Source organism: Schistocerca cancellata, chromosome 9, assembly GCF_023864275.1.
Source record: "Schistocerca cancellata isolate TAMUIC-IGC-003103 chromosome 9, iqSchCanc2.1, whole genome shotgun sequence".
Taxonomy (NCBI): Eukaryota; Metazoa; Arthropoda; class Insecta; order Orthoptera; family Acrididae; genus Schistocerca; species Schistocerca cancellata.
This window is the reverse complement of record NC_064634.1, coordinates 506,955,137-506,976,637: the sequence shown is the minus strand read 5'-3', so window position 1 is coordinate 506,976,637 and position 21,501 is coordinate 506,955,137. Positions and strand designations below refer to the sequence as shown.

Below are 21,501 nucleotides of genomic sequence, written 5' to 3'. Positions count from 1 at the left end.
TACATGAGTGTAATAGCTTTATCGGCACCTCGTACTTTTCTTCCACTTTTTTTAGTATCCACTCAGACACAGTGCATGGGAATGTCAGTATAACGTTTCAAACTACATCCCATTCTCGTCCTACTCTGGAGCAAACATTTTGTCTATGCAGTAAATGAATGTAAACCCTAATGATATTGTGCGACTGAAAAGGCATTAGAAATTCATAAATATGCCATACCACTTCAACTGATCCGACATAACGGCTATTCACATAATTTCTCACTTCAGCAATCTGGACTTCATTCCCATGTGTTCTTTCATTGTCTACTCCTGTTGTTGCACTACCATGTCCTTTATACATATATTTATAAATGTGTTTAACATTTTTTACTGTAGTGCAAACTTCAATATTTACAAGGCAGTGAACTTTAGGAAGTAAATATGGATTGTATAGTACAACGTAACGATCGTCAAGTGTTTGGTCTTGAACATTAGCGCTAATACCATTATTACATCTTCTGTACAATGGATATCCATTAACCGATTGTTGTGTAATTTGACAGAAATCTGTAAGAATTTTTTTTTTGTACATTTGCCATCTCTCATATACACAGAATTTTGATTAAGTGCACCATGTGGTACATGCATCATATCTTTCGCAACTTATTCATATAGTTTAAGGTGTGTTCGAATATTTGATATTTCTCCACAATACTTAGAGAAATATCAATAATCCACTGCAAAAATAATTTTTGTCAATGATGTAAGAGGCTGAAATCACCTTTAATTGACAGACGATAGTTTGCATTTGCAGACATAGTAACTTTACTTCTAGGCTGTCTTACAGTGGATACATTTGGTGTACTATGGAACAAATTAGTATGCCACCCAGTGTGTCCACTAGAAGATAGCGATGGATATGCTAACAGATGTTGTGAGTAATCTAAAAGTGAGATGTTTGACTGTACTGTTATAACGAACCTATACTTCCGGAAAACTGAACTATTTTCTGGGTAATAAACATCAGTCCCGAAGAACAAAGTAAATTTAAAAAAGTAGAATCAATTATAACCGAATCGTTATTGGATGACTACTTTTACGCAACAAAGATCAAAAGACTTTTGAGAAATGATAAAAACTGCAAAGTATTCAGTAAAATTTCAGATAATGAAGTTAATTATATTTTCTTAGTTTAAATTGCGATGCTTGTAGAACACGTTCGCCAGCTCACGATGTGAGCGAACAATATCGTTTAGTTGTGAAACAATACGGAAAAGTATTTACGGAATAATTAATGCAAGAGAGTTAGGCGGAAACGGCACAATAACAATCTCGAGCTCAGATTCAAAATCACAGTTAGCAACACGAAAGAAATCTAATAGTGAAATCAGTAAAGCAAATTTCGCCAAGCACATGCACTTCACTACTGATTGTTTGGGTCTCAGTTCGCGTAATAAATAGCTTTGTGCAGCGTACCATAATGCTATTGTTGATATTTCTATTATTGTAACTGATCTTAAATAAAAGTTTTCTGTGAAGCAAAGTGCGTCTAGCTAGCGCATAACTTTCATTAAATGACTACTGATTAACTTTTGCATTACACTGTTACGTATTGTGGAAATGAGAGCAGAAATTATTGATCATACATGGAAATTAAACATTCTGATCTACAACAATCTTTGAGAACTGACTAAAATCACTTAGAAAACTGGTAATAACATTTAGCGATTTAGTGATTCTGGAAAAGTGAAGACTTCACTGAGCAACAATGTCCACCATCTTTATATATTAGTGCGACTCTGCAGCATACAAGTATGCTTCCCCGGAGTTTTCCTATGCCCCTAAAGTAACACCAGCTTCTGCAGTTTCTACAAGGTCGGGGTCGTCTATGTTAATACGTCTGCCACTTCACCACGGATCAGACCAATCTGTGATCATTCATGCTGCCGTACAAGTTACTTGTAAGCAATCTCCTTCGTTGACTGACAGCATTTCCCCAGTGTGGTGCCAATGAATCAAGGTCTGCCCCCTGCTTTATGTTCGACTAAGCACACGCCATCATTATGCTCGTTTCCCTACAAACTGCTACCGCCAGGTATCTGTATGAGTAGCAAGATTCCAGTTTGAAGTCACTGATATGGACATCAAAGGACACTATGTTTTGCATTTTTGATGTACACATTTACATTTCTGATCAGTTAACTGACAATTTTTGCATAACCCTTAACTCTTAAAAGGTGTGAATATTTGTAAAGTTTTTGTGTCACAAAACACTTCATTCTGTATAACTGCATCAGCTGCAAAAAATGAAATTATGTAGTTTGTCTTGCCAAGTCATTAACATCAAACATAAACATACTTCCCTGTGGCACAGTAGCAATTACCTCTACTTCTTTTAATCACACCACTTCCAAGGTAATATGCTGCCCCCCCCCCCATACAAAATAATCCACAATCAAATCTCAAATTTCATTTGGTACCCTGTAAGATCGTATTTTAGCTAATAACCTAGATCTAATTGTGATTCAAATGCTTCTTGGAGGACAAGAAACTCTACATGCACTTGTGTTCGTTGAACCATTTCTTTCAGGGTGAAATCTGAAAAGAGCGCAACGTGCATTTTGCTAGATCGATGTTTTTGAAACTCATGTTGGTCGGCATTGATGAGGCCTTTCTTTTGGAGATAATAATTAATGGAATATTAATGCACTCTTAATTTACATTTGCTGTCGTAGCGACAGATCAACATTATTTTGTTTTAATGCAGATGACTCAGATTTTGTATATTCAATTTTGAAATCATTTTTCAAATGAAACCTGTTCATCGTGGTTTGAGTCTGCAGCTGAAGACTCCCTCAGTGAGGCACATTAGTGGTGCAGCTGTATCGAGGTACTGATGTACGAAAGGCTCCTTATCTACAACTGCTGTAGTTGGCATCGGTATGGAATGGCCCAACTTTTATAAATACTCATGGTTGCAGTTTGATGACGAAAAGAAGACATGGCAACATTAAGAAGATATTTAATTTTTTGTACATGCTGTCATTCATTATTGGCTGAACTGCTCCATCTGGTGAGTAAGTACTCTAGCCGTTTTTCTGCTAACAAAATAGATGCTTAGTGCATAATCAATAGAGGTTCACTTGGTTTTTGACAGTCAGTCTCAAACAGTATTATATTACATCACCATTAGATCATAGCTCATAACATAGACTGTAGCCGTTACATGGAAGTCAGCAACAGCTGAGACTGCTAATCATAATGTTTTATTATTTAGTTTGCTAAACTGCTAATTTATTTTTATCTATGCTGCCATATTTGGAAATATCTATGTGATGTCTGATCGTCCGCAGCTCGTGGTCGTGCGGTAGCGTTCTCGCTTCCCGTGCCCAGGTTCCCGGGTTCGATTCCCGGCGGGGTCAGGGATTTTCTCTGCCTCGTGATGACTGGGTGTTGTGTGATGTCCTTAGGTTAGTTAGGTTTAAGTAGTTCTAAGTTCTAGGGGACTGATGACCATAGCTGTTAAGTCCCATAGTGCTCAGAGCCATTTTTTTTTATGTCTGATCTTTCTGGTGTGTCCAAATGAACAACCATTTTTTATCCTGCAACCACTATGATTTAGTCAGGTCCAGTGTTCGCTTGACACATCATTCAGTGAGTAAAGATGAAAATATATGCTAGACCTGGATTCGAACTCGTGTCTCCTGCTTACTAGGCAGATGTGCTGAACATTGCACCATCTAGACACAGTGCTCTTGACAACTTCAGAGATTACCTTAGCATGCTTCCTGTCAGACCAAGATTCTCAACTTATCCACACATTACTGATGTAGTGCCCCTTGCCTCTTATCCTCATTACCATCAAAAACACACATCACGTATATAATTAAGGTGAGGATGGCCAATGATCACTTTAATGCAGGTGCACACCACGTTCGAACTCTTATGGGATTGGGCGAAATGCCGCAAGTAATGAGGATAATGGGCAAGAGGCACTACAACAGTAGTGTGTGGTATATGTTAAGAATTTAAATCTGACAGGACGTGAATTAGGACACTGTATGGATGGTGCAGTGGTCAGGACATCTGCCTAATAAGCAGAAGACTCGGGTTTATATCCTAATCGTGCAAAAAATTTCAACTTTTCTCATTGATTCAACCAATGCTCACCGACAGCTAATGTAATTCTTTCCTTTGTATCTTAATATTTGAAAATATGTTTGGTATCACTAGTGTTTACCCCTTCAAAAAGGAATAGCACTCGTGCAAAGTGTTAAGATTTCTGGCTGGATTACCTACACTAATTCAGCATTCATTTTTTACAGTTCTTGTGAGCTGTAGTTCAGCAGAGTGCCAGCTTGTTCAGTGTGGGCGCTGTCGGCAGAGTTTCTAAGCGCTGGGTTGCATCACTCCGGCCTGGGGAAATGCACTGAAGGTCCACTGAAGATGCACAGAAGGGAAATGTGGGAGAAGGGAAAATCCGCAGCAGTACTCTGTGGAGTGTGAGTGGTGATAAAACTAATATCGCGGGTTCAGATAAGCAGATAACTTGAATATTGCAACTGACACCACGCTGTAACGAAATGCAATAGCTATCAAATCATTTGTATTGCAGACACATGAATAATTCAGTTTGGGTTCATAACTAATGTTGTATGACTATTGCTAACGGTGTCACTCTGTAAGTACAGACACAAGTTACTGCACAGGAGACACAGAAGTAATTTCAGTGATGGGTCCGACATGAAAACGCATTCAAACTATAGAGCAGTATGTGGCTGTTGTCCGGGTAGGGTGAAATCTGCAATAGTTTCACTTGGCTCAAACCACGATCCTATCAACTAACTCTCTGTTATCAGATTTTGGAATAACTGATGTTGTTTTGTAATAGAGGATTTCAGATTTTTTATTGTTTTCACAAAAGGAAGCTTGTATCTTCGTGGATTAGTTTTTACGTGTATGTGATGAAAAGTAACACCTCCTTTTTTTATTCGAAAACTCTTATAGCTTTTAAATAAAGCAAATTTTATTACCATTGTACATCTTTACTCTTCATGCATGCATATTTATTTCGCAATATAGTCATCCTGGCGACACACGAATTTCTGACAACGAGAGACCCGTACTTCGATACTGTCACCGCAGAATGTTTGCTGAAGAAGCCACAACCTGCACCTTTCCATCAATATCAATATCAATGTGAAAGTGAACTCCTCGAAGGAGTTCTTTAAGTTTTGGGTACACCTGAAAGCAGGATGGGGCCAAGTCAGAAATGTATGGAGGATGGTCGAAGTATCAGATAGTGCAGCGTTCTTCTGTGGTATAGCTCTGTCGTGCAGAAGGAGAGGATGGTCCACGTGTGAAAAAGTTTCTGAGGGTTCCGCTGTATGCTGAGATTCTTACGACACACCAAGCCATGTCACATGCTACAATGTAGAGTCCTCCAGTGGCAGCCAGTAGCAGCTTGTGTCAGGGGAGTGATATGCGTGACATGTGACATGTCAACCAATCTTGACAACAGAATAAAAATTTCTCAAGCACTAGATTTCAATATGTTCTCGTAGATATCTCTCATTATCTTGTGTGTACAACACATCCCTTACTTGTGAGTACACAAGAATAATCATAGCAAGAGGAACAATGTACCCAGGAAAACATGAGACACTGGCAGAACTATCGTCCATAAATGCAACGTCATAAGCAGTTTGCTCCATTTTCTAATGGTTTGTTGTTTTTAGAGATGAAGATATTTACTATGCAGCACTTGCAAACATTTGGTCTTCTACATATTTAAATATTGCGTAGTATATTGAGCCCATTTCTGGTATACTGTAAATTCATCAGTTTGAGAGTTTTGTTGTGAATAAAATTCTGAATATTTTTAAAGCTAATTACACAATGTGTCAGCAGTTAAGCAATACCTTGTCAGTGGTGCAGAGAAAGTGTTCTAGAATGGAACACATGGCATTTACAAATGAACACAGTCTTTAGTCTGTTAACAATTTCACCTGTCCTGCGAATTGAACAATGTATTAGTTGCCAGTAGCTCGTATTTCGACATGTTTTTAATTTTTAACTGTGTTATTATAAACTTATTCTTAATTTCATTTCATTAACTACTTATTGGTGTGTAGTAGAATAATGGTTCAAATGGCTCTGAGCACTATGGGACTTAACATCTGAGGTCATCAGTCCCCTAGAACTTAGAACTACTTAAACCTAACTAACCTAAGGACATCACGCACATCCATGCCCAAGGGAGGATTCGAACCTGCGACCTTAGCAGTCGCGCGGTTCTGTACTGAAGCGCCTAGAACCGCTCGACCAGTAGTAACAGGTAGACTACCAAGTACATTACATTACTGAAGAGATTTTCTCGATTGCAGCACTTTTGAATTTCAGTCGAATATTTGTTCCTAAGTCGATGACCATATTGTACCTCGGAACGTGTTTTCACATTTGTTTGAAGTTTAATCATACATTATATTTTATGATATCAGAAAAGTCTGCAGCAAATCAAAGGTGTGTGCCATCGTTTAAAGCTGTCAATAAGATGATCTACTAAACATCTAGTGGAGGGGAGTACAGAAACAGTGAATGACCACAGGTTTAAATTTATCATATTCTTTATTTTAATAATGAAGAAAAGTCTTGAGAATTGAACAATTTGTTAGTTGCCAGTAGCTCGTATGTTGACATGTTTTTAATTTTTAATGGCGTTATTATAAAATTATTCTTAATTTCATTTCATTTACTAATTATTGGTGTGTAGTAGAGTAACAGGTACACTAGTAAGTACAGTATTGATGTGATTTTATAGTCTGCAGGACTTTTGAATTTCAGTAGAATATTTGTTCCTAGGTCGATGACCACATTGTACCTTGGAAAACGTTATCACATTTGAGATAAGTTTAATCTTCCAGTATTTTTTATAAGTTTTGAAAAATTTTATATCACATTAAAAGTGTATACCATGATTTAAAATTGAAATAGTTGGATGTACTAAACACCTTTTGGAGGGCTCACTAGAAGCAAAAGACATACAAATGTACAGAGATAAAACGCTGTCCCCGAAGTTGGAGTATAGAAACAGTAAATGACCGCAGGTTTAAATTTATCACATTCTTTATTTTAATAATGAAGAAAAGTCATGGAGTGGAGCTCTTTCCGTTTTACTCATAGGATGTCTGTCGAACTGTTAGCTTCACCTTAGCAAGTCTGCCAGCTGCTGGTGGTCTTTCTGCCTGGCGAGGTCCAGTGGGGTTTTTCCCTGGTTATTCCTGGAGCTCCGGTCGGCCCCTGCCTCCAGTAGTGCCGATGCCACCCCTTCGTGGCCCTTCAGAGCAGCATTGTGCAATGGCGTTTCCCCCCACTGATCCCTGGCGTTGTGGTAAGGAGTGGCTGCCAGAAGCAGCCTCACCACAGCCTCACGGCCATGATACGCAGCCAAGAGCAAGGGCGTGCTCTGCGTTTTGTTCCTGGCATCTACCTCTGCACCTGCTTGCAGCAGTAGCCGCGCCACAGCCTCGTGGCCATTAATGGCAGCTCTGTGCAGTGGAGTCTCCTGCCAGCCGCTGGTCCTGGCGTCCACCTCTGCTCCACCTTCCAACAGGCACCTCGTTGCGTTCTCGTGCCCATTGTTTGCTGCCCAGTGGAGAGTGGTCCACCTGTTCTCGCTCTCGTTCTCATCCGTTGCCCCCACTTCCGCACCAGCTGCCAGCAGAGTCTGCAGCTCGGTGACTGCATCCTCCTTCGCTGCCTGAATCAGCCTGCTGTTCTTCTCCTTTTCAGGAAGGCTCCTGTGCAAAAACGGCAAACTGTCACATATTTCTTCAAGTACATACTTCTGATTAAGAATACTGCAGAAGAGCCTGAGATGATAGCAGTCCCAAAAATAGATCTGTTCAACGATCACTAACTAATCTGCAGTTTTCTCCGTGTTACAAAACAGTGGGACAGTCTCCATTTATTAAAGTACAGATGTACAGTGACACCATACTCCCAAAGTCCTCATCGATTAAAAATTCCTACGTTCCATCCCTCCAACAGTTAGTCATCATATTTTGTCACATTGATTCCTGACATTTAGTGTTTTGAGCTCAGAATGCTGTTGTTCAGCAGTCATTGCCTTCCACCGAAACGCCTTATGAAGGTAAAATAGTCTTTGATGTGCAGCAGCTCCCTTTTTAATACACAGAAATGTGGCATACAAGCTACTCACATCTTCAGGTATTTAAAGCATGTTTTCCATCATGGCAGTCCATTTATTTGCATATTTGTTGAAAAGTCCTCGTCGAACAGAGCAAACTAATGTTTAACAGGAAACAGTTTAACTGCACTATGTCGGATATACACTATGTGATCAAAAGTATCCAAACACTCTAAAAACGTACGATTTTCATATTAGGTGCATTGTGCTGCCAGCTACTGCCAGGTACTCCGTATCAGCGATTTCAGTAGTCATTAGACATCGTGAGGGAACAGACTGGGATACTCCACAGAACTCGCAGACTTCGAATGTGGTCAGGTGATTGGGTGTCACTTGTGTTATACATCTGGACTCGAGATTACCACACTCCTAGACATCCCTAGGTCCTCTGTTTCCGATGTGATAGTGAAGTGGAAACGTGTAGGGGCGCGTACAGCACAAAAGCGTACAGGCCTACCTCGTCTGTTGACTGACAGAGGCTGTCGACTGTTGAAAAGAGACGTAATGTGTAATAAGCAGACATCTATCCAGACCATCACACAGAAATTCCAAACTGCATCAGGATCCACTGCAAGTACTATGACAGTTAGGCGGGAGGTGAGAAAACTTGGATTTCGAGCAGCTGCTCATAAGCCAAACATCACGCTGGTAAATGCCAAATGACGCTCCGCTTGGTGTTAAGGAACGTTAACATTGGACGATTGAACAGTGGAAATACGTTGTGTGGAGTGGCGAATCACGGTACACAACGTGACGATCTGATGGCACGGTGTGGGTATGGTGAATGCCTGGTGAACATCATCTGCCAGCGTGTGTAGTGCCAACAATAAAATTCGGAGGCGCTTGCACTCCTTGTTGTTTCGCGTGGCATTATCACAGCACTGGCCTGCATTGATGTTTTAAGCACATTATTGCTTCCCACTGTTGAAGAGCAATTCGGAGATGGCGATTGCATCTCTCAACATGATCGAGCACCTGTTCATAATGCACGGCCTGTGACGGAGTGCTTACACGACAATAAGATCCCTGTAATGGACTGGTCTGCACAGAGTCCTGACCCGAACCCGAATCCTGTAGAACACCTCTGGGATGTTTTGGAACGCCGGACTCGTGCCAGGTCTCACCAACTAACATCGATACCTCTCCTCAGTGCAGCACTCTGTGAAGAAATGGCTCCAATTCCCCAAGAAACCTTCCTGCCCCTGACTGAACGAATGCCTGCGAGAGTGGAAGCTGTCATCAAGGCTGAGGGTGAGACAATACCATATTGAATTCCAGCAATACCGATGGAGGGCACCACGAACTTGTAAATCATTTTCAGCGAGGTGTCCGGATACTTTTGATCACATAGTGTACCAACTGCTCTACCTTAACTTCTTTATCCATATACACAAACATATTTGTTGGCATACACATATACAGACTTGCTGAGAAGAGTATGCTTGTGTGATAACCAGCATATCCACATGAAGTCACACACTCACACACACTCATGTGCACACACATACACATATACATATACACAGAACCACACAACCAGCCCTCCTCCTCCTCTCACACACACATACAAAAGCACACAAATTTACAACTTAAGTCCCTGTACTGCAGTGTGTCTAAAGGCAACAGCAAATCCAGCAGTTTTTGAAAGTAAATTTTTGATTCATGTGACTGGCTAGATTACTATATGCAATACAGCTCCTGAACACACTGTAGACCTAACACTGCTCCTGTTTTTACTGATAAGCACATCATGTCCTTTGTGTGTGACACCCTCACTACAATGAGTCTAATACACAAAACCGACATTATGACATTATAAACCGTGTTCCTTGTCATCAGGAATAAAATGTAACAAATTCTTTACAGTGTAAAGCAATTGAACAACAAATTCTTCCTTTTATTCTGCCACTTGAGATATTAGAGCTGTCAAATGCAATATAAGAAAAGCGAAGAAGTCAGAATATAGGGAAACGTGGATGGAGAAAATGAATGACTTTAAAGAGAGTGAGGACCTAAGTGTGGATTATGCCATCCCAGTACGTAATACTGAAAGTGCAGCAGAAAACTCAGTCCCACAAAAGACTCCCTTCTAGGTCTCTGCCTGGTCCGGTGGGATGAAGAACGTGAGATGGCAGTTACTGAGGGGAGAGAAACAGTCAAAACCTACAAGTGACAAGCCGCAGAAGAGAATTTTCTGTACAGTAATCACATCCAAGCAAGGACGCAGCGTCTATACAAAAATAATAATAGTGGAAGCTGCCAAAATTTCTATACACCCACTCAATGCTCCGTGAGTATCGTTTGGAATACGATGTTGAGAACAAGAATATTGAGAACAAGATGTATTAGTACAGCAGTGGGAAATTTACAGGAAATACCTAATATTCTTTTAGAAAACATTTTATGCTTCTTGAGCCCAAGCGGATCAGCACAGGAAAATGCAAGCTCATGGTACAGCGTCAGATGGAACAACTACCAAATGTAATGTTCTCCCTGTTGGGAACACCTCGAATAATAGCGCACAGCAAGACTATGGGGCCAGGACCGAGTAACATTCACTGTTCATTGCCCCAGCAACGTCAGAGGAGGGATGAATTCATTTATTGAATATCTCAAATAAAGTATGGACCAACCAGATCTACAGCCATTAATTGAAGACTGCTCGGATCTTACAAATAAATAAAATGGGAAAGGTGCCTGAGTGCACTCCATCATATACACTCCTGGAAATGGAAAAAAGAACACATTCACACCGGTGTGTCAGACCCACCATACTTGCTCCGGAAACTGCGAGAGGGCTGTACAAGCAATGATCACACGCACGGCACAGCGGACACACCAGGAACCGCGGTGTTGGCCGTCGAATGGCGCTAGCTGCGCAGCATTTGTGCACCTCCGCCGTCAGTGTCAGCCAGTTTGCCGTGGCATACGGAGCTCCATCGCAGTCTTTAACACCGGTAGCATGCGTGGACGTGAACCGTATGTGCAGTTGACGGACTTTGAGCGAGGGCGTAGTGGGCATGCGGGAGGCCGGGTGGACGTACCGCCGAATTGCTCAACACGTGGGGCGTGAGGTCTCCACAGTACATCGATGTTGTCGCCAGTGGTCGGCGGAAGGTGTACGTGCCCGTCGACCTGGGACCGGACCGCAGCGACGCACGGATGCACGCCAAGACCGTAGGATCCTACGCAGTGCCGTAGGGGACCGCACCGCCACTTCCCAGCAAATTAGGGACACTGTTGCTCCTGGGGTATCGGCGAGGACCATTCGCAACCGTCTCCATGAAGCTGGGCTACGGTCCCGCACACCGTTAGGCTGTCTTCCACTCACACCCCAACATCGTGCAGCCCGCCTCCAGTGGTGTCGCGACAGGCGTGAATGGAGGGACGAATGGAGACGTGTCGTCTTCAGCGATGAGAGTCGCTTCTGCCTTGGTGCCAATGATGGTCGTATGCGTGTTTGGCGCCGTGCAGGTGAGCGCCACAATCAGGACTGCATACGACCGAGGCACACAGGGCCAACACCCGGCATCATGGTGTGGGGAGCGACCTCCTACACTGGCCGTACACCACTGGTGATCGTCGAGGGGACACTGAATAGTGCACGGTACATCCAAACCGTCATCGAACCCATCGTTCTACCATTCCTAGACCGGCAAGGGAACTTGCTGTTCCAACAGGACAATGCACGTCCGCATGTATCCCGTGCCACCCAACGTGCTCTAGAAGGTGTAAGTCAACTACCCTGGCCAGCAAGATCTCCGGATCTGTTCCCCATTGAGCATGTTTGGGACTGGATGAAGCGTCGTCTCACGCGGTCTGCACGTCCAGCACGAACGCTGGTCCAACTGAGGCGCCAGGTGGAAATGGCATGGCAAGCCGTTCCACAGGACTACATCCAGCATCTCTAAGATCGTCTCCATGGGAGAATAGCAGCCTGCATTGCTGCGAAAGGTGGATATACACTGTACTAGTGCCGACATTGTGCATGCTCTGTTGCCTGAGTCTATGTGCCTGTGGTTCTGTCAGTGTGATCATGTGATGTATCTGACCCCAGGAATGTGTCAATAAAGTTTCCCCTTCCTGAGACAATGAATACACGGTGTTCTTATTTCAATTTCCAGGAGTGTAGTTCCATCATGCATTTCAAGGTCTCATTAACACACGATAGGAAAATGATGGAACACAGATTAGGTAGATTGAGAATCGAAAATGTTACGGTGTAAAGTCAAGTGTCAGCTCGCCAGTAGGGAACGATAGAGAAGAGATGGTGTGAGAAGACGTCAGCTAATTGCACTCTGTCCGACCCCTCTCCAGGACGACGAGACGGCAGCGGCCCCTATTCAGAGAGGATGTAAGCGCTGTGACCGACTGGTGACGACCCAGTTGAATAGTAGTTTCAAAATTAGGCACTTGTGTTGCAGCGACTTAGGATTGTTTATACTGAAGAACACTGCTTATTGTGCATGTCGCCCTTTGCTTGCGACACATGTGTGTAACTGACGAAGTTAAGCATTGTAACTTTCCTTTTCTAATAAAACTCATTAATGTGATATGTTTGAATGTTGTGTAGCGATCCGAGAAAGCAGGTTTCCTAGATACCCCACATCTGACGATGGGCAGGGAAACATAATAATTGACGACGAGGCTGGATTTAACTGAAAAGCACTGTCTATTGGACAAACAGGCTGTAGAAAGTGTTGTGGCACAATTGAATGTAGTATCATTCTTGTATTGCATTGTATGTTAACCAGGGACCTAGAAACGACGGAGAGGCTCCGTCCCCGCCGCAACCGCAGTGGTCCACAACCCCACGACGACTACCGCAGTCCACTTCACCCCTCCACCGCCCCACGCAGAACCCAGGGTTATTGTGCGGTTTGGCCCCCAGTGGACCCCCCCAAGGAACACGTCACACCAGACGAGTGTAACCCCTATGTTTGCGTGGTAGAGTAATGGTGGTGTACGACGCATACAATGAGAAATTGTCTGCGCAGCAATCACCGACATAGTGTATCTGAGGCAGAATAACCAGCCCGCATTCGCCGAGGCAGATGGAAAACCGCCTAAAAACCATCCACAGACTGGCCGGTTCACTGGACCTTGACACAAATCCGCCGGGCGGATTCGTGCCGGAGACCATGTGCTCCTTCCCGCCTGGAAAGCCGTGTGTTAGACCGCACGACCAACCGGGCGGGCTAGTATCATTCTGACTGATATACCAGTTATGTTCAGTGTCAATTAATATTTGCTAGTAGTGTATACAGATAGGACAATCAATTATGAAAGTCTTTGTATGCTGCTGTTGATGAATAACTTGAAGAACCATGACACCCGCAGTCATTCATTCACAAGCTATATCGATCGATGTCTGATAGAAGCCTGACTATTACAAGAAACTATGAAACAGTAGGTACATAAGATCAACATCCACTGTTTCATGCAAGTGCCACCAAGTAGATGCATGCACTATGCGGATGATTTATATGTGTCTACTCGTATCAATAGTTTCACTGAGTATCAGCGTCAGATGGATAACGCTATGACAGTGTACAGTCAATGTCTAAATGAGGACTGCTTCGACATACTACCTGATAAATCAGCTGTGTGCCTTTATGTGAGACATAGGCTTAACGAAACAAGAATTATTTGCAGGACCAAAAATTCTGAAAATGGCTTTTAGATAAGCCAAAACAGGTTAATAAAAGAAAGTTATTGCGACCTGGACTGTTAATTCTATCTCTAATTAGTAGCCTCTATATTCCCGGTCTAAAGAGTGGTCAAATACTTAGGGCTTTATACCTATCATGTGGTAATGTGATCACATCACATTAAACACGTAATTAACAAATGCCAAGATGCCGGGAGTATCCCTCGCGCTATGACAGGGTATCGTTGGGAAGCACACTCAAGAATTTTCATTAACATACATAGCGCGCTAATAATACCTTACATGTGTTACGGATGCATCTGTTGCAGTTCAACAAAGAAGAACAGACTACAAAAACTATGTCTTGCCGTGAAGCTATCAGGGCATTCAAATCGACTTCAACTAACGCCCAGTTAATGGAAGTAAATGAAATGATATTAAAACTACGCAGGAAAAACATAAATGTCAAATCCTTCATCATCAGACTCCTCCTGAAACGTTTTCACTTCTCAAATGAAAATTTGATAGCAGATATTGAAGTGCTATCCTGGCAGGTATTGAATTAAGAAGAAACCACCCCTTTAGCAGAATTTTACTTCGATGCTCCGTCATTCCGCAAATACGTCGCCACTTCCAAAAATATAAGCTGCTTCAGCATGCGCTACGCTAACACCTTCATGAAGCTGCTTATCGAGACGCAACTTCTTTACTGCCAGTGACACTGAGCGGTAATGTCGTAGTTAGCAAACTAGCACCTGGACCATCCTCAGATCAACGCAGATATGTGTAAATAAAAAGAAGCGCAGGAAGTGGATTTGTAGTTACCAAGGCTAATTGAGGAGGCAAATTCAAGCTTCCTGAAGTTGCATTCACTTTCATTGCAGAACTCATTGCGATTTTAGAGCGATTTAAATACGCAGGAGAATCGCAAGAAGAAAAAATCAATTTTATCAGACTCACGTTCAGCAATTATTCTGTTAAAATGCTACTACGCCAATAATTACGTAGTATACCGAATTATTGAAGCAACACAGGAGCTTTTCCGCGTAAATAAGACGACCATCATCTTATTGGTCAGAGTGCACAGTGGAATAAACGGTCATGAAAATGTAGACAAGCTGTCCGAGAAAGCTCTTTACACCACTGTAGCGAAATACGATAACGTGCCACCCAACAATCTTTTTCACACCATAAGAATTATAATCAGTGCCAGGTGGAGTGAAAATCTACAGCAGTTTTACGACATTGGATGCAGACACTGTGCCACTGCAGTACTATCCTCCAATCACGTCATAAGTACCAAAATCGCAGATGCAGCAGAAACTTTGCATTGAGGTGACAAAAGTCGTGGGGTGGCCCCTAATATCGTTTCCTTTCCCCCGGCATAGTGCAGCGGCCTGGTGCAGCAAGGACTCAACAAGTCGGTGGAAGGCCCCAGCAGAAATTGTGAAAAAATGCTGCCTCTGTTCTTGTCCGTAACAGCAAAAGCATTGCTGGTGCAAGATTTTGTGCACGAACTGACTTCCTGGTTATGTCTCATAAATTATTGACGGGATTCATGTCGGACGCTCGAATTCTCCACAATGTTCTTCACAACTGTAGCGAACAACTGTGGCTCAGCAACATGGCGCATTGTCATCCATACAAATTCCAATGTCCATGAGTGGCTGCGGATGGTCTCCTAGTAGCCGAAAAAACCATTTCCAGTCATGATCGGTTCAGTAGGATCAGAGGAGCTAGTCCATTCCATGTAAACATAGCTCACACCATTATGGAGCCTTCACCAGCTTGCATGGTGCCTTGTTGCAAACTTGGGTCCATGGCATCGTTGTGCCTGCGCCACACTCGGCCCCTATCATCAGGTCTCACCAACTGAAATCGGATCTCATCTGGCCAGCCTGTGCTTTTTCAGTCACTTGGGGGCCAACCGATATGATCGCGAGACCAGGAGAGGCACTATAGGTGATGTCGTGCTGTCGACAGAGGCACCCAGGTCGGTCGTAATCCGAAATCGGGACTCATTTAACCAGCCCGCCCATTTTCAGTCACTAGGGGTCAAACCGATATGATCGCCAGCCCAGGACAGGCACTACAGGCGATGTCGTGCTGTTGGCGGAGGCACCCACGTCGGTCGTAATTCGCAATCGGAACTCATTTGACCAGCCCGCCCATTTTCAGTCTCTTGGGGTCCAACCGATATGATCGCCAGATCAGCAGAGGCACAAAAGGCGATGTCATGCTGTTGGCAGAGGCACTCAAGTCGGTCGTAATCCGAAATTGGAACTCATTTGACCAGCCCGCCCATTTGCAGTCAGTGGGGGTCCTACCGGTATGATCGGGAACCCAGTAGACGAACTACAGGCGATGTCGTGCCGTTGGCAGAGGCACCCACGTCGGTCGTAATCCGCAATCGGAATCAGTTGACCAGCCCGCCCATTTTCAGCCACTTGGGGTCCAACCGATGTGATCGCCAGATCAGCAGAGGCACTAAAGGCGATGTCATGCTGTTGGCAGAGGCACCCACATCGGTCGTAATCCATAATCAGTACTCTTTTGACCAGGCCGCCCATTTTCAGTCACTTGGGGTCCAACCAATATGATCGCCAGACCAGGAGAGGCACTATAGGTGACGTCATGCTGTTGGCAGAGGCACACACGTCGGTCGTAATCTGAAATTGGGACTCATTTGACCAGGCCGCCCATTTTCAGCCACTTGGGGTCCAACTGATATGATCGGGAGCCCAGGAGAGGAACTACAGGCAATATCGTGCTGTTGGCAGAGGCACCCACGTCGGTCGTAATCCGCAATCGGAACTCATTTGACCAGCCCGCCCATTTTTAGTCACTTGGGTTCCAACCGATATGATCGCCAGACCACGAGACGCACTACCAGTGATGTTGTGCTGTTGGCAGAGGCACCCACGTCGGTCGTATTCAGAAATCGAAACTCATTTGATCAGCCCGCCGATTTTCAGTCTCTTGGAGTCCAACCGATATGATCGCCAGACCACGAGACGCACTACCAGTGATGTTGTGCTGTTGGAAGAGGCACCCAGGTCGGTCGTAATCTGAAATCGGGACTCATTTGACCAGGCTGCCCATTTTCAGCCACTGGGGGCCCAACCAATATGATGGCAATACCAGGAGAGGCAGTATAGGTGATGTCGTGCTGTTGGAAGAGGCACCCAGGTCGGTCGTAATCTGAAATCGGGACTCATTTGACCAGGCCGCCCATGTTCAGCCACTTGGGGTCCAACCGATATGATCGCGATACCAGGAGAGGCACTATAGGTGATGTCATGGTGTTGGCAGAGGCACCCACGTCGGTCGTATTCAGAAATCGAAACTCATTTGACCAGCCCGCCGATTTTCAGTCTCTTGGAGTCCAACCGATATGATCGCCAGATCAGCGGAGGTACTAAAGGCGATGCCCTGCTGTTGGCAGAGGCACCCACGTCGGTTGTCTGCTGCCAAAGCCCGTTAACCCCAAATTTCGCCGCACTGTCCTAACAGATACGTTTGTGGTACGTCCAACATCGATTTCTATGGTTACTTGTCGCAGGGTTGTTTCTCTGTCAACAGTGACAACTCTATGCAAACGCCGCTGCTCTCGGTCTTTAAGGGAAGGCAACCTCGACCTCTCCATTGTCCGCCGTGGTGAAAGGTAATGCCTGAAATGTGGCAGTCTCCGCACACTCTCGGAATATTTAATTCGCTAATTCATAAATCAAATGTCCCATGCTTGTCGTGCGTCCGTAATCACGCTAGAAACCTTTCCACACGAATCATCTGAGTACAAATAACAGCTTCGCCAATGCACTGCCCTTTCATACCTCGTGTACGCGATACTATCGCTGTCTGTATATGTGCATATCGCTATCCCGTGACCTTTGTCACCTTAGTTTATAGTAACATTGGCGCGAATTCGCTTGAATGACGGGACATTCCGCCAAATGTCTACTACCTGAAATGATAAAAGCTTCTTCATGTGAATGCGGAAGTAAAGAAAATGTTGATTACATTTTCGTCGGGTACCGTTGAAGGAATCCAGAATCTTTGAAAGTATTACAGTACCTGATGTCCTCTGTAGATACTTTGCCTACAAACATTAAGACCCTTATAATAGCAGAAGACACAGAAGTGTATAGTTCCTCTACAGTTTTGTAAAAGAGGGTTAAATAAGAATATAGGAAAAGAGAATTTCTTACTTTCCAATACAGTATATACCTTAACCTACCTCGACCATTGACTTAAGTTCAGTTTAATAGCATGTAACAGATTACTGATGTTCCTTCCCGCCTAGGGCTGGCTGTATGGGCCTTGAATAAATGTAAACCAACTGTTTCTTTTTTTTCCATAATGCGGTGCCACAGTCTTAATATATTTCTTTAAGTCAGTACCACCATTAGAGTGTTGTTTAAGTTTTGTTTGTTTACACTGTTACATTTACACAATCATGATTTCTGCTTCAAAGTGCCATTATCAAGTGTTTTAAGTGTTATAAATTGCTTAAGATGGCATGCTGTCGTATTCTTTAAAAGAGTAGAAAACTTAAATTAACTTCACCACTAAAATTTACTTTAAACAACGTCAATGATTAGCTGGACTGTTATATTCATGGATGTAGCGAATATTATCGAGAGGTTTGTTACTCTTTATGTTTATGAGCAGGCAACTTCATTGTATACATTGTATGAGCATTGTACTTCATTGTATACATTGTATACAATGTATGAGCAGGCTTATAAACATAAACAGTAACAAACCTCTCGATAATCCTACATCCATAAATATAACAGTCCAGGTAATCATTGACGTTGTTTAAAGTACATTTTAGTAGTGAAGCTGATATTAGTAAAGTTTTCTAATCTTTTTAAGAATACGACAGTATGCCATCTTAGGCAATTGATAAACACTTGATACTAGCACTTTGAAGCCGAAATCATGATTGTGTAAGTGTAAATCTAACACGATAAATAATAGCGGTACTGACTTTAAAGTTAACAAAATTTGTTTCCTACTTGTGTCCTGAACTCAAGTTGAAAACCACGGAGAGGACGAAATTCGTTTTGCGGAAAACTATTGAGAAAACTAAGAGAAGCGGCATTTGAAGCTGAATCCAGGACGATTCTGTTGACTCCAACGAACATTTCGCGTAAGGGCCACGAAGATAATGTAAGAGAAATACGCGACCTTCTTTTTGGTTCATCATTCTCCTGACTGGTTTGATGGGGTCCGCAACGAATTCCTCTCCTGTGCTAACCTCTTCACCTCAGAGTAGCACTTGCAACCTAAGTCGTCAATTACTTGCTGGATGTATTTCAGTCTCTGTCTCCTTCTACAGTTTTTTCCCTCTACAGCTCCATCTACACTCCTGGAAATGGAAAAAAGAACACATTGACACCGGTGTGTCAGACCCACCATACTTGCTCCGGACACTGCGAGAGGGCTGTACAAGCAATGATCACACGCACGGCACAGCGGACACACCAGGAACCGCCGTCAGTGTCAGCCAGTTTGCCGTGGCATACGGAGCTCCATCGCAGTCTTTAACACTGGTAGCATGCCGCGTCAGCGTGGACGTGAACCGTATGTGCAGTTGACGGACTTTGAGCGAGGGCGTATAGTGGGCATGCGGGAGGCCGGGTGGACGTACCGCCGAATTGCTCAACACGTGGGGCGTGAGGTCTCCACAGTACATCGATGTTGTCGCCAGTGGTCGGCGGAAGCTGCACGTGCCCGTCGACCTGGGACCGGACCGCAGCGACGCACGGATGCACGCCAAGACCGTAGGATCCTACGCAGTGCCGTAGGGGACCGCACCGCCACTTCCCAGCAAATTAGGGACACTGTTGCTCCTGGGGTATCGGCGAGGACCATTCGCAACCGTCTCCATGAAGCTGGGGTACGGTCCCGCACACCGTTAGGCCGTCTTCCGCTCACGCCCCAACATCGTGCAGCCCGCCTCCAGTGGTGTCGCGACAGGCGTGAATGGAGGGACGAATGGAGACGTGTCGTCTTCAGCGATGAGAGTCGCTTCTGCCTTGGTGCCAATGATGGTCGTATGCGTGTTTGGCGCCGTGCAGGTGAGCGCCACAATCAGGACTGCATACGACCGAGGCACACAGGGCCAACACCCGGCATCATGGTGTGGGGAGCGATCTCCTACACTGGCCGTACACCACTGGTGATCGTCGAGGGGACACTGAATAGTGCACGGTACATCCAAACCGTCATCGAACCCATCGTTCTACCATTCCTAGACCGGCAAGGGAACTTGCTGTTCCAACAGGACAATGCACGTCCGCATGTATCCCGTGCCACCCAACGTGCTCTAGAAGGTGTAAGTCAACTACCCTGGCCAGCAAGATCTCCGGATCTGTCCCCCATTGAGCATGTTTGGGACTGGATGAAGCGTCGTCTCACGCGGTCTGCACGTCCAGCACGAACGCTGGTCCAACTGAGGCGCCAGGTGGAAATGGCATGGCAAGCCGTTCCACAGGACTACATCCAGCATCTCTACGATCGTCTCCATGGGAGAATAGCAGCCTGCATTGCTGCGAAAGGTGGATATACACTGTACTAGTGCCGACATTGTGCATGCTCTGTTGCCTGTGTCTATGTGCCTGTGGTTCTGTCAGTGTGATCATGTGATGTATCTGGCCCCAGGAATGTGTCAATAAAGTATCCCCTTCCTGGGACAATGAATTCACGGTGTTCTTATTTCAATTTCCAGGAGTGTAGTACCATGGAAGTCATTCCCTCATGTCTTAACAGATCGCCTATCATCCTTACGGAAGCGTATACACAATCGTTTTCCCTCCCTCCATTCTCTAGTGAATTTTCCTGCTAAATTTGGGGTTTTGTTGTTTACTGTTAGACACTAACTTTAGCCACGTGGAAACCATTTTGTTTAACGACTGTGAATATTCTACAGAATGACATTTTCACTCTGCAGTGGAGTGTGTGCTGCGCTGTGAATATTCTGTTTCAAGCTACTGAATATGTGACGCTGGTCGCTTAATCTACTTCAGTGCTAGCGCCCTCTACCAGCTTTATCTCTTGTTTGTATAAATGTAAGACGACCTCAGGCTATCGCTGCCCTTGCTCATATATATTCGTGCACAAATTGTGTCAGACTGGATTCATATGAGGGTATTTCCAACGGTATGTTATGGCTTTTAGCCATGTTATTCTTTTTACGTATCCTTCTGCCAATTGAACGTATTATTGCTCCATCTTTTTCTATTTTGTAACTCATCTGATGATGGCAGTAGATGTAATTAGTCATTGTGAATCGTGCTGCAATGCGTGAGAAAGACGGGCGTTTATGATTAATCTGCCACACATGATATTCCTTTACAGGCTTTATATCTCCAGTGGATTACCACAAATTCTCCTGTCGTAGGGCTTTGTCGTTTGAGGCATTCTCTCGAATTTTTAACCTCAATGAACTGAAGGCACGCTTTCAAGTTTGGGAAAGTATCTAACTTCCAGTAGTACACTTGTCTTACCTACGTTAAAAAAGTTCGTGTTTAGGGTGCTTCCATCAGTTAGGATCTTTATAAAGCTAATTTTCGTATTTGTGACTTGCATGGGGGCTTAATAAAATGAATACATGCAAATAATTTTTTTAGTAGCTGTCTGTCCGATTACGCAA

General features: G+C 44.0%; 1 protein-coding gene across 1 annotated transcript in view; it reads right to left on the bottom strand.

Annotated features, from left to right (window-relative positions):
- Positions 1-6,663: 6,663 nt before the first annotated feature.
- Positions 6,664-21,501, bottom strand: part of LOC126101533 (uncharacterized) — a 760,565-nt gene continuing 745,727 nt past the window's right edge. Inside the window, exon 19 of the mRNA XM_049912174.1 lies at positions 6,664-7,781. Within this exon, the coding sequence (XP_049768131.1) occupies positions 7,187-7,781 (595 nt within the window). The 3' untranslated portion in view covers positions 6,664-7,186. The remainder of the gene's footprint in view (positions 7,782-21,501) is intronic.